This window comes from Cydia fagiglandana, chromosome 9 (genome assembly GCF_963556715.1).
Source record: "Cydia fagiglandana chromosome 9, ilCydFagi1.1, whole genome shotgun sequence".
Lineage (NCBI taxonomy): Eukaryota > Metazoa > Arthropoda > Insecta > Lepidoptera > Tortricidae > Cydia > Cydia fagiglandana.
In genome coordinates, this window is record NC_085940.1 from 546150 (window position 1) to 560394 (window position 14245).

Sequence of the window (14245 nt, forward strand, 5' to 3'; positions counted from 1 at the left end):
CTATTCATAATTTTCGATACACAGCGTACTTTATCTTTGAGCCACTACCGAAACGATACATTGTAATGTGAAACAGTACTTATTTACTTATTAGGTAAATATTTCATTAAATCTAACTTAATCTGAATCTGAAAATGGCCCGAATAGTATATCCTTGGCATCAAACACCGCTCTCAACCACTCGATTTCTCCTTCATTTCTGGCCATTTTTCCAATACTTAACAGCAAACAATAACACAGCATTTAGTAGAGCACAGAGTATCTATGAATTCTATGACAGACATTTTTTTTAAATAGTGATGTTCTTCGCACCTGTAAATTTCACATGTAATCGAGATTGACCGTGGTGCTTTACAACTGTAATTATCTATGTGTATTTATAAAACACCTGTAGCCGTACACAGTGCATTACAGGTGCCTGTAGCCTGTACTCTTGTAACCTGTAACTTGTAACTTTATAAAACTGGGCCCTGATGTCTATGTTTAGAGTCTGGCTACTGAAATTTTACCTAAATTATTGGCGGGAAATTAAAAAAATCTTGGGCTGGTCACACTTTGTGTAGTAGGAATTATAGTTTTGATACTAGACAATATCTTTGATATTCTGTGCACAAGTAAGGTACCTAAGGAAATAAGCTAAATAAACGTTTAAGTGCACTCAAAGTCAGCTCACATAATTTCTACCACTATTTAAAGTACAGTCAACGACAAACACACATGTTAACGTTCCAATATTTAGATTTTATAGATATTTTTCAGAACTTTTAATTTATCCGTTTCTTTATACACTTGTCCTATTTATGAGATTCAGGCATTAATAAATTCACGTACTTAATCAAAGTAATCGGCAAATGTTAGAACTAGTACTTAAAGTATCAAAATATTTATAGAGCACCAACCTCCTAATTTGTTTACATTTGGTTAGAAGTTGTAAACATTGCACTTTTTCATTATACAACGCTACACGTCGACTTCGCACATTGTCGTAATTATTTACGAGCTTAAATAATAGTTTGTGAACCTCACTCAGTATATAATTTATTAATATTATTTAAAATAAACCCCATAAAAACCGCAAACAATTTGAATGAATGACATAAATTGACAACTGACTTTTAGCTTTTTTTTAAATCATAGACAATTGGTGATACAACAACGAAATATCTGTCAACAATTTTTGGCTAGCCAGACTCTATCTAATAATTATCTGGTGCTTTATTTCGTGCACGGTTTGAAATAACTTATTTTAAGTGCAGGAAACATCCCTATTGTGTGATATAGAAAAACTGCGAGTGTTTATATGTAACTTGGAAACATTCACATTCTCTCCTGTTTTTATGGTTTAAACTTAAAAACCATTATTTGTATCGTTATCTAATTAAATAGGGTATTTCCGTGAGAAATTTGAAGCCGCAACAAATAATTCCATTAATTTGTAACAATTTTAGGCTAGCTAGCAAGCCACAGCGAACAACAGCAATAATACTATGTAGGTAAAGTTATACCAAGCTAAGTTGGCAGCGATTTTGATAGCACAGACACAGACTGTGCAAGTGTTATTTTAAACGTCATACTTAATATCATAGAAGTGTGACGTTTCATAGTACACTGTGCAACATGGGGGTTAAGTTGAATATTGCAAACGAGAGTAAGTTAAATCACGACGGCTTGCCGGAGCGATTTATAAACTCGAGTTTTAAATATTATTACCACGTGTTACACACAATGTTTTTCATCACACTTTCAATACAAAAATTAAGTATAAAGACAAAAAACCGGGCAAGTGCGAGTCGGACTCGCGCACGAAGGGTTCCGTACCATAATGCAAAAAGAAACAAAAAAAAACAAAAAAAAAAAACGGTCACCCATCCAAGTACTGACCACTATCCCGACGTTGCTTAACTTTGGTCACAAATCACGTTTGTTGTATGGGCGCCCCATTTAAATCTTAATTTTATTCTGTTTTTAGTATTTGTTGTTATAGCGGCAACAGAAATACATCATCTGTGAAAATTTCAACTGTCTAGCTATCACGGTTCGTGAGATACAGCCTGGTGACAGACGGACGGACGGACAGCGAAGTCTTAGTAATAGCTTAGTAATAGGGTCCCGTTTTACCCTTTGGGTACGGAACCCTAAAAACTGTTAATTATGGCACTAGAAACTTCATAACTCCCTAGGGAGAACGCTTTTTCTATAACTCCCGCTAACCTTCGTGCAATTCCATGATTGATTAACCGGTAATTATCTAAAATCGCAACGTCTGTAAAAGCCTTAAGCTCATACACTTTTGTAGTAGAATGTAAGGTTCACTTCTCTTCTCCTTCGGCGTCACGCTGAGCTCGGCGTTCAGCCTTCGCATTGGGACACTTATAGTGTACTATTGTTCCGTGTTTAAGCACTAACGGCCTTTGCAATACTCTCTCTCACCACGTTCACGTAAACTCCGCTCACCACGTTCACTTAAACTATTGCGGCTGTGTCCCTGATACCGCCTACCCCCATTTTATTCCATTTGAGGTACGGAACCCTAAAAAGAGTTCCGGAAAATGTATGGTAAACTTACTTTGCCCAAACAATAATCATATTAGCCCAAATAATCGTGTTGCATAACAAATTAAGTGACGCATAAATTTGCGCAAGTAGCCAGTGCGTTTGAGCACAGAGAGTAGCACGCGTGTTCACCTTCAAATAAACCCACTCTACTTATTAACTAGGTCAGTGCAACAATCATGCTGATAACGATGAATTTTATTGAGTCATTTCCGATGAGCTTATTAATTGCTCTACTTATCAACTAACCTAATTTGTTTACATATTTATTTTATAGTTAGTTGATTTGGAACGGCAAGCCCAATTGTCAACAGTGCAACACCACTGTCTGTGGAGCCGGTCTGTCATCTGTCATTGTCAAAAGCCTGTGTAAAATGTTTACTACAGTGATAAACAATGCATTTTAATAATTAAAATATTTAGTTTTACGCTTAAAAACACGATAATAAATAAAGTTATAATAAGTGCTAAGTTTAGACATCGTTTATAATTAAGTGCCAACAAAACTATTTATAAGAACGTCTAATATGAGTGCCATATCTTCAGATTCACGAGACGGAGCTCGTTCCAGATCCCCCAGCCGCCCTAGGCCCGCTGCACGCCAGTATAAGGAAGAAATTATAGTCTGCAATCCGCTAAAGTCTCTAAGTGACGTCTCAGAGTTTTTGAACAACCCCCCGGTATGGAGATCGCTCTGTATAGATTTGCGACCGCATAGCGATGTTGTCATACGAAATTTGGATATTGTACGGCAAAATCAGGGGTCAGATCATGAAGTGGAGCTGGAGCGACCCGAGGCGTTCTGCCACTTTGACCTGAACAAGCAAGATGTTAAGAGACACAGGAGGAAAACCTTGCCTAAGACATTGGTGTGTCATGACATGGCCAATGGGTACCATGATGATTGGTAATTATTGTTCAAGATATTTTATTATATTAAGATCAATGTGGAGAAGAGCGGCATATTAAATTGATTGCTGGGAAGACCGTGATAGGGTAATAACTCTCATATTTGTATTAATATGTCGATCAGACACAGACTGAAAAAAAGAGCTGCTTCTGCTCTGCTGACCTATTAGTCGAGTGTGTGTATTTTTAACCTAACTGTCCATTGGTGGACCTTATTACAAAGGGCATAAGGTTCACCAATGGACAGGTTAAGAGTGTGGGAGATGGTACAAATGCGAGAATTAAAAGTTTGAGTTTAAGGATACAATTTAATTTGCAATTTTGTCTATTCAAAGTTAAAACTATAAATTATATTCTATTTGATTTTAAATTGTTTTTGTAGCAATATTGATGGTACGGGCAACTACGAGGCGTACACGTTCTACAACTGGGCAGCGGTGGACATATTCTGCTACTTCAGCCACCACTTCGTGACGGTGCCACCGCTGGGCTGGATAAACGTGGGGCATGCTCACGGAGTCAAAGTTATTGGTGACTATTGTTAGCTCTAGTACCTACTTAGATTCTAAATTGACAAGGTAGAAAAGATATCTATGTTTTGGTTTTGAATACAATTACTTTATTTTAAAACTACACATTACACACTTTGTCAAAATTAAAATAAATTAAATTAAAAATTAAATTACCTACATATAAAAATTAAATAACATATCAAATTAAAATTAAATTATAATCCAAACTTAAATTACAAAAAAGTCAGAAATTAAACTTACCTTCAATCACAGGATTTTTTTAAATACATATTTTTTTAAGAATATTTTTTATAATTTTTTTAACATCTATTTTTAATCGAATATATTATATATCAAATATATATATATAAATAAATATATTATATATATTATATATGTCATATGAAATAGCATTTATTTTAATTTATTCATAAACATTATTGGTAGGTACATTCAATGTCAATCTTAAGTTAAAATCTAGTTAACAATTTACTAAACGATATACAACGATATACAATTTACTAAACAATATAAACGAGATACAATATATTATTATATATTACATTATAAATTTGTAGTTTTTTTAATGAGGACCAGACTATCCGAAACATGTCGCGCGGGTGACTAAAAATACGTGAGTTCAACCGTAAAATTGAACATAAACATAATTATTTTATCAAAAAACATGTATTGCATGGTGACAATTATATAAAAAAGACTTAAAAATCGTGATGGTTTACATGTACCAGAACTAGGATTTCCTGTGTTTCAGGCGAGTGCTAATATTGGATGAATTAGCTTAATATGTATATAATATTTTCAGGCACAGTTATAACAGAGTGGGGCGACGGTGCCGACATCTGGGAGGAGCTGCTGTCAGACCCGGAGGCGTGGAAGGGCTTCGCCAGCAACCTGGTCGCCGTCGCCAAGACGCTGAAGTTCGACGGGTACCTGCTCAATGTGGAAAATAAGGTCAATAAAACTTCTGAACTTGGCTTGGAAACGAGGATGTCCACAATTTATGTCAGATTTATTTAATATCTCCATTGTTTTACCTGTTACCTGCCGTGATTCTTAATAGGGAATATTAGGCAAAGCTCTGCGTAGGTGGCACCATTAGCACATACAGTAAACAAACCTCATTGACACATCATGCGTCACTAGGCCAATCACATGGCATGGCCTACCGTGAAACACGAATATCGAAAGTTCGGTTTCTGCGTCTCTAGCACTCTTGCTTATTCGGTCGATAGAGAGCCAGATAAAGACATTTCGAATTTCGCGGTAGGCTACCTGTAAAAAACCGCTGTCATATTTGATTGTCTGTGAAAACTTGTCAAAAAACAGTTTGTATGTATAAGTTAGTAGGCCATACCATTTTCGGCGATAAATAAGAGAACCATTGTTTATACATATTTAAATTCACTTGTAGTTCCGCAGTGACTTGGTGTATACTGTTAAACTGTATGTTATGTTAAAGTGTATACCTAACTTATTTGAATCATCATCTCAGCCATAAGCCGTCCACTGCTGAACATAGGCCTCCCCCTTGGACCTCCATACGTGCCGGTTGGAAGCGATCCGCATCCAGCGTCTTCCGGCGACCTTAACAAGGTCGTCTGTCCATCTTGTGGGTGGACGTCCTACGCTGCGCTTGCTAGTCCGTGGTCTCCATTCGACTTATTTGAATAATAAAATAAAAATATTTTTTTTAATCTTGCAGATAACGAAGCCAGCCGAGCTGGTGGAGTTTGTGCGCTACCTCCACACGTTGCTGCACAGCGAGATCCCGGACTCGGAGCTCATCTGGTACGACTCCGTCACCGCGGCCGGCGAACTGGCCTGGCAGAATACTCTCAATGATAACAACAGGTACGTATTATATCATATGTGGTCTCGGAGCTCATCTGGTACGACTGTCACCGTGGCTGGGGAACTGGCCTGGCAGAATACTCTCAATGATAACAACGGGTACGTATTATATCGTATGTTATTTAAGCTCAAGAGAAGAGACAAATAACAGTTTTGAATTTTAAATTTGAAGTACCTATACCTAGCCCCGTGCCGCCCTTCATACAAATAGCCAAGGAAGTTAAGAAAAAAAACAGCACCACAATATTATCAATTATCAACCATCTACTCTGTCCCACCAAACATAACAATCGGAAGGAATAATAAATAAATAAATAAATATTGGGGACATCTTTACACAGATCAATCTAGCCCCAAACGAAGCAAAGCTTGTACTATGGGTACTAGGCGACGATATACATACTTATATAGATAAATACATACTTATATACATAGAAAACACCCATGACTCAGGAACAAATATTAGTGTTCATCACACAAAATAAATGCCCTTACTGGGATTCGAACCCAGCTTCGCAGGCTTCGCAGGCAGGGTCACTACCCACTAGGCCAGACCGGTCGTCAAATATTCTAAATATTCAAAAACAGATTTATTGTATACCGTATTCTCGCGCAATAAGTTATAATAAGTTAAGGTGGTTCGCCTAGGTTACTCAAAACTTAACTCTCGCTAGATGGCACCACTTCTGCAAAATTTCAGATTTTATTTTTTTGTGAAATGGTCTTGGTATTTGTATACTTAAAAGTATGTTTCGCGCACTCTTTAAGTAAATATTGAACTATTAAATAAAACATTGAATACTTCATTGTGCAAAAACCACCTTTTTAATTTGACGGAGTGTTGCTGTCACGCTTTTTCCTACTATTACTCACACATGCAAACAGTGTTTCCGTGATCCTTGTAGTAGACAATTTCACACAACGTAAGTATGTTGCAATAGCGTAACGGTATGTTCGTGGAAATACGTGCAAGAGGATTGGGGTTCAAGACTGGTGCGAGTAGGTAATTTCTTTTTGTTTCTCCTTTGTGTTATCTTACCTTTAAACGAGCAATTATTAGATATATAATTATTTATTTATATATTTGGATGGTATCAGAAACGGCTCTAACGATTTCGATGAAATTTGCTATAAGGGGTTTGATCTCTTAGCTAGGTCTATGAGAAAACGCGCATTTTTGAGTTTTTATGTTTTGTAAGCTTTGGTCGGTCTCCCAGATATTCAATCTCCGCTTGGCAACTAATCCCAGAATTGGCATGCGCACTAGTTTTTACGAAAGCGACTGCCCTGACCTTCCAACCCAGAGAGTAAATTTATTTGGATTAGTCCGGTTTCCTCACATTGTTTTCTTTCACCGAAAAATAGGTATCGGTGTATAAATAGGTAGGTATCAAATGCTATTTCGTACAAAAGTTCGAAAAATCATTGGTACGAGCCGGGGTTAGAACCCGCGACCTCCGAATTGCTTTCCGCTAGGCCAGCAGCGCTTCCCCCACATACTCAGTGTTATCAGGTTTTTCAAAATCAAAAACGATTACTTATGAAAGCAGAAGAATATAAATGATCGTATTAGATTTATAATTGTTACATATTTGCCGTAACTTATTTTTAAAATGTGTTTTTCAATTAAAAGACACGTCAAGATTGTTTACCTTATTTCTAATGCTAAAAAAAACAAACTATAGTAATAATTGTGTTTTTCATTTATAGACAAAATCCATTATTTTTAACCACAGGAAATTTTATACACTTCTTTTTAGGGTTTCGTACCCAAAGGGTAAAACGGGACCCTATTACTAAGACTTCGCTGTCCGGCCGTCCGTCCGTCCGTCTGTCTGTCACCAGGCTGTATCTCACGAACCGTAATAGCTAGACAGTTGAAATTTTCACAGATGATGTATTTCTGTTGCCGCTATAACAACAAATACTAAAAACAGAATAAAATAAAGATTTGAATGGGGCTCCCGTGATACAACAAACGTGATTTTTGACCAAAGTTAAGCAACGTCGGGAGTGGTCAGTACTTGGATGGGTGACCGTTTTTTTTTTTGCTTTTTTTGTTTTTTTTTTGCATTATGGCACGGAACCCTTCGTGCGCGAGTCCGACTCGCACTTGCCCGGTTTTTATTGCAGTGAGGATGTCCTGATTGTAAAAATCAGAGAGATTAGGAAGAGTATAATTTCTAATTATCTTTGTAAAAATTAAAGAATACGTGTAGCCTATACTTAATAATCGATTTATGATAATAAGAAAAATTAAATAAAAATAAAAAACAATACGAAATGTAGGTGTAACAAAAATACAAAAAGTTATGTTCCAGCATACAATGACTGGGGATCGAACCGGGAATCTTCCGTTTGCAAGCAAAAAAGCGACTGTTTGCATAACACGCCATGATAGTTCTTAGCTAAGCTGACGAACTTCTCGCTTAGGTCAATTAACTACCTGTCAAATATCAGTGTCAACAAAATTGCACTAAACATGACGGCACTCCAAATTCGAGCCGTGGTCAGCCCGGCAACGTCGGAAATGGTATGGCAACGTCGCAAATGTATCTGTACACGACATTTGTGACACACACATACGTAAAATTGATGAAAAGTTAACTATGATTTTTGCATGATTTCTGTATGAAACATTGTTTTCCTGTTAATTTCGCGCAAACGAATATTCGAAAGAAGATAAATGCGGAAATATTTGTGTACTAATACTGTGTAGTTACTTAATGAGATTTGATTGAATTTTGTATGAAAAGCGAACCACCTTAATAGTGATTTTCCAATGTAATTTACGGTAGTTATGCGTGGACAAATATTGTCCACAAGTCGCATAGGTTTTCGACTTTTCGACATGCATACCATAGGTATGAAAAGAATGTGTTAGTTGGCAACCTCATATTTTGATCCGGCTGCCGCACCAAGCCAATGCACAAGTACCGGCAGGATAGTCACCTGTTATAATATGTTACACAACGAAGGCCGAAAAAATATCTGACACGACTTTATTTCTAGAGCTATAAGTGCGTGTTTCATATTTTTGAGGCCTTCGAAGAGTAACATATCATTGCACGTGACTGAGTACAGTCAGAGTAGCTACTCTAAGGCAGACTGGCGGTAGTTAAAGCTATTTAACCTTTTGAACGCCAAACGGCGCATCCATTTGCGGTGCCACTGACGCCACGGGGGTAAAATTTAGTATTGTATATAAATAATGCCAACCTATAGTTCGTTTTTTTTAGCATTAGGGTCATTCCATAAGAAACGCTACCAAAGGGTTGAAAAATGAAAACTGGTTTAAGAAGTCAAAACTAACCTATTTCCATAGAAAAAATAGGTACCGAACCTTCATGTCACAAAAAAAAAACCGAAAATGAAATGTTTTTTTATGGTAGCTCCTGTACAAAAAAAATATTTTTAATTTTTTTTTGCATTTAATCCTGTGATGTGGGGTGTCGTTGGATAGATCTTTCAAAATGAATAGGTGTCACCATCAACAAGTTTTTGATTAAGTGAATATTTTCGGAAATATTCGCATCGAAAGAAAAATAATTATGATATCTTCGAGAAACAGTTTTTATTGTTAAGATAATGTATTTTAAAATAATTCAGCATTTATTACTTATATTTTTAATCGAATTTATTAAAAAGACAATAATTTCAATAAAATGAGCCATAATTTCTTATAAATCTGTCTTAATTTCGTACTCGTAACACCCGAAACGAACCATGAATGAGTAACACCCGAAACAGGTAATTTATTTTATTAAAATTAAATAAGAAGTGATACTAAGTGTTACTTCAGTGTTTCAGTAGACTATACTAACTATTATTACTTGACATAAATAAAACTGGAGCTTACTTGATAAAATTCGCTTAATTATGCATTTTGGTACTGATGGTCAGAAGGTATAGGCCAATTCGCGTAACGCCCGAAACAGCTACTTTTTAGTGATTCTCTCGTTATTTCTCTTATACTTTAATAATGTGCGTACAGGAAAGGAAAATAATATCAAAGTAGTAGATGAATCAATAGTTATAACCTCCTAGTTCCTGTTACAATATCGAATAAAACCTTATTTTATGAGTTCAAGTGTAACACCCGAAACGGTGGAATGACCCATTAGAAAGAATTCCGCAGAAGCAAGCGTGCAGTTTTTATTAGGCTCGTTAATTGTTAATAATTAATGAATTATCTAATGTAGCATGGTCTATACATATAATTTACTTCAAATTGTTACCGCTAAAAGTGCCAGATTTAGAACCACAAGCAAACTTCTGCGAAGTTCTTTCTAATGCTAAAAAAAACGGACTATAAAAGTGGGGTGTTTTTTAGTAGATTTTCATCAAACAACGATCGACGTCAAATGCCGTCTTTGGCGTCGTTGTCACGATTTTGCGTTGAAGTCAATTGCCGTCTGTGGCTTTCAAAAGGTTTAAATAAGTTTATTAACTTATTTAAACCAATGTCAGAGCCTTCTTCGATGCTTGCGACGGCATATTCACGAACTACGCGTGGAGCGAGCGGCACCTGAGCGGCGCGCGCGCGGCGGCGGGCGGGCGGCGGCGCGACGTGTTCGTGGGCATAGACGTATGGGGGAGGAACTTCCTGGGAGGGGGGCAGTTTAACACGCAAGAGGTAAACATAAATACCAAACTTTCGTAAGATATGGTAAAAAAACTGTATAAAGCTGGCCGCCATTTTGAAGTTTCGGTTAGTTACTAAAACAGATTTAAAATTGTCTAAAGTTCTAATTCTAAACGAACCGTCTTTCTAGTACATGTGATGTGACCAAGTTTTATTTGTCTTATCCTACATTTCCCAATATTCCTTTCCAGGCAGTAAAGGTAGCCCACAAGCACGGGTTATCCCTGGCCATATTCGCGCCCGCCTGGACCCACGAGGCGTTGGACCCCATCGCCTCCTGGTTCCGCACGTATACATTAAGGGAACGGGCGTTTTGGACCAGCGTGTGGCCGTTCCTTAATACTAAGCTGCCTAAAACACTGCCTTTCAGTACGTCGTTCTGTACTGGTTTGGGACGGAAGAGGAGGCTTTACGGAGAGGTTAGTATATTTACCTTTACCGCACAAATAAATGTTATTCGATATCGGTACCTCCAATATCGTAGGCAGGGTCACTATCACCATTAAGAAATATAAGTAAGGAAAGAGTGGTGACTCCATACATCAGTTTTCGTACGAAAACGCGAATTATTTTGTAGTCTAGCGTCAAGTAGTGTATTTATCAGTACTGCTACTTGACACTAGACGTCACAATTGTCGCGACGGATGAAAAAATAAATGTACTGCTAATATTACAAGCAGAAGGAGTTGCAAATAGAGTTCTGGTTAATCTGGTTATATTCGCTGAAAATTGTTGAGCACTAGACTTTTCGTTCGTCGCGACATCTATTATCAACTAGAACTACTGAACAACGACAATTCACGATAACGCGCCGCACACGATAGGCGTGGCGTTCAAAGGGTTAAGAGCCTAAGGTACGAATGGAAAAAACTGTATTTTACAGTGCCATTTATTCCAGCTGTCAAATTTTCATTGACACGTCTTAATATTCCTTCGTTCATGGCCATACTTATCGTCTAATAAATTATTTATTATTTGTTGCGTTTCAGGTCCTAGGCCCAGTCCCGTGGTACAACCTCCGGCACCAGCAGTACCAGCCCAACGCCGCCCTCGGACCCCACGGCTACACCCTCACACCTCTCCCACCCCCTCCACCAACCCCCCCAACCGACGAACCGAAACCTGTACCCCCAAAACGATACCAGCTCCAAAGCATCGAAGAAGATTCTTGTGTCGAACTATTTTTAGAAGACAGTTTCACAGGGGGCGGCTGTCTTATAATAAACCCATTAAAACTTGTTCGCTTATTCCATTGTGATTTTAATATTGAAGATACTTTAATAGCTTGTGTGGTTACTAAAACTTTGCCTGAACACGAAGATGTATCTCTAAATATAGTTTTGTCAGTAAAGGATCAGGATTGGCGTGAGTCTAGAGTTGTGTTAGCCGGGACGAGTGTGACGGAGCATGGGGTTGACAATGCTGTGACAGAGCGTGGGGTTGACAATGCTGTGACGGAGCGTGGGGTTGACAATGCTGTGACAGAGCGTGGGGTTGACAATGCTGTGACGGAGCGTGGGGTTGACAATGCTGTGACAGAGCATGGGGTTGACAATGCTGTGACGGAGCATGGAGTTGACAATGCTGTGACAAAGCACGGGGTTGACAATTCTGTGACAGTACCGGCTGTGGGGGGTGAGGAGTTTAAGGCGCTGCAGAGGTATCTGCTGCTGAACCAGCCCGGGTTCTATGTGTCGGTGGAGAATGCTTACGGGTGGAAAGTGAGGTGAGTTGTATGCATAGTCTAATAAAACATGGTCTTCTCTTCCCAGTGTGACACAAGCCTACGTCACAATAACATTGCCATTTTATATAGCGCTATCGCATATTGTCATATAACGCTGTCGCATGATGACAGTCAGTCACGTGACCACGAAGAGACGGGAAGAGAGTACCAGGCGGAGTATATTATTATACCATGGTTGTAGTCTTTTATTGTTTACTGTAAATACCAGTTATTATACCTCTCGCATCGAATGTTGGTCTCTATGACAGTTCATTTGTAGGGTTCCTTGCCCAAAGGGTAAAAACGGGGCCCTCTATTACTAAGACTCCACTGTCACGTCTGTCCGTCTGTCTGTATGTTTGTCTGTCCGGTATCTGTATCTTATGAACCGTGATAGCTAGACAGTTGAAATTTTCTCAGATGATGTATTTATGTTACCGCTATAACAACAAATATTAAAAACAGAATATAATAAATATTTAAGTGGGGCTCCCATACAACAAACGTGATTTTTTTGCAGTATTTTGTGTAATGGTACGGAACCTTTCGTGCGCGAGTCCGACTCGCACTTAACCGGTTTTTATTTATGATTACATGGCGATATAATGATGTGTTGTGTTTGTTTGTGGCAGGTACTACAGCACCCGGCTGGCGGGGCGGCGCGTGACGTCGGTGAGCTGCGGCGCCCGTGCGCCGGGCCCCGTGCTGCTGGGACACTTCGCCCTGTGCCACGTGAGTGCCTACCTCGCACACCTACCACGCATTAGACGATGCGAGAACTCGCATGCGAGTTTCATTACATTGCGGTTTTTGATCGGTCGGTTGAATTGGACGTACAATTGGTCGTATTGGACAGTCCGCAATGTAGCTAAAATCGCATGCGAGTTCGCGCGCCGTCTAAAGGAGCATTCCATGAAATTGTCTACCATTTGTCCCGTACAAACGCGATTTGCTGAAGATTTGCAAGTACAAGAGTTTCCTTTTCTATGACAAATGGTCAAAATTATGCGCAGAAAAATAATTGGCTACTTTAAATGCCGAAAAAAAAGTCGCAACACAGGAAATAAAATGCGTTTGTACGGGACAGCCCGTGGAATGCTCCTAAATCAGACGGATTTGGCCCCATTCTTATTACCCGTAACTCCCGTGAGGCCAGTCCTTAGATATATGTCAATGGGATAAGTGTGGTTGCAGGGTAAGTGTGGCTGGCATTCACATTGGAAGAGGCAAAAGTATAAATTCGTAATAAGCACTACGGGCCGATACAACGATGCAGACGGGTTGCAGTCCGTCTGTACCGGCCCTAATCAATGTGTAAAAAGGCCCCAATGTGACGACAAACACACTTAAGGCGCCCACTGATTACCAGTCCGCCGGACGATATCGGCCTGTCAGTTAAACGCAAAATTTTACAGCTCCGAACTGTCAGGCATCGTCCGGCGAACTGGTAATCTGTGGGCCCCTTTACCCGCATTAAAATATTATCTTTTTGTTTCAGAAATCCAACAACACGGACTTAAAAAGAAAAAGTACGACATAATTTAGTTTAAGGACAAATACTCCCAAATCAATGTAATGTCAATTACCTATTTACACTAGAAATAAAGCCTGATATAATATATTTTATTTATTATTAATTTTCTGAGCATTTATTAAAGTTACCAATGAAATAGTTTAATTTTGTATAATTTGGCTGTTTTATTTTCGCACTTCACAGCAATAAAAACTGGTAAGCGCTGGTGGCTTAGCGGCAAAAGCGTGTGACTTTCAATCCAGAGGTCGCGGGTTCAAACCCCGGCTCGTACCATCCAATGAGTTTTTCGGAACTTATGTACGAAATATCATTTGATATTTATACCTGTTGCTTTTCGGTGCTGAAGGAAAACATCGCGAGGAAACCGGACTAATCCCAATAAGGCTTAGTTTCTCTGCTTTCCTCTGGCTGGATGGAAAACTAAGCGTTATTTTGATTAGTCTTCCGAAGGATAGATGGCATTCGCTTTCGTTAAAACTAGATACGCCAATTCT

At 38.6% G+C, this 14245-nt stretch overlaps 1 protein-coding gene across 1 annotated transcript; it reads left to right on the plus strand.

The window, feature by feature from the left end:
* The first annotated feature begins 2943 nt into the window (after positions 1–2943).
* On the plus strand, positions 2944–13757 carry LOC134667702 (uncharacterized). Its single transcript, XM_063525127.1, has 9 exons — positions 2944–3460; positions 3845–3993; positions 4798–4946; positions 5698–5846; positions 10317–10482; positions 10683–10910; positions 11481–12217; positions 12850–12949; positions 13716–13757. The coding sequence occupies exons 1-9, from the start codon at positions 3081–3083 to the stop codon at positions 13755–13757; spliced, it is 2100 nt and encodes a 699-aa protein (XP_063381197.1). The 5' UTR covers positions 2944–3080.
* Positions 13758–14245: the final 488 nt, after the last annotated feature.

What these genes read in the sequence shown, in the direction of transcription:
- LOC134667702 (XM_063525127.1), top strand. Translation starts at nt 3,081, where the DNA reads ATGAGTGCCATATCTTCAGATTCACGAGACGGAGCTCGTTCCAGATCC. An exon ending in TCACGGAGTCAAAGTTATTG is followed by an intron (nt 3,994 to 4,797) that starts GTGACTATTGTT and finishes TAATATTTTCAG; the next exon opens with GCACAGTTATAACAGAGTGG. An exon ending in GGCAGTTTAACACGCAAGAG is followed by an intron (nt 10,483 to 10,682) that starts GTAAACATAAAT and finishes ATTCCTTTCCAG; the next exon opens with GCAGTAAAGGTAGCCCACAA.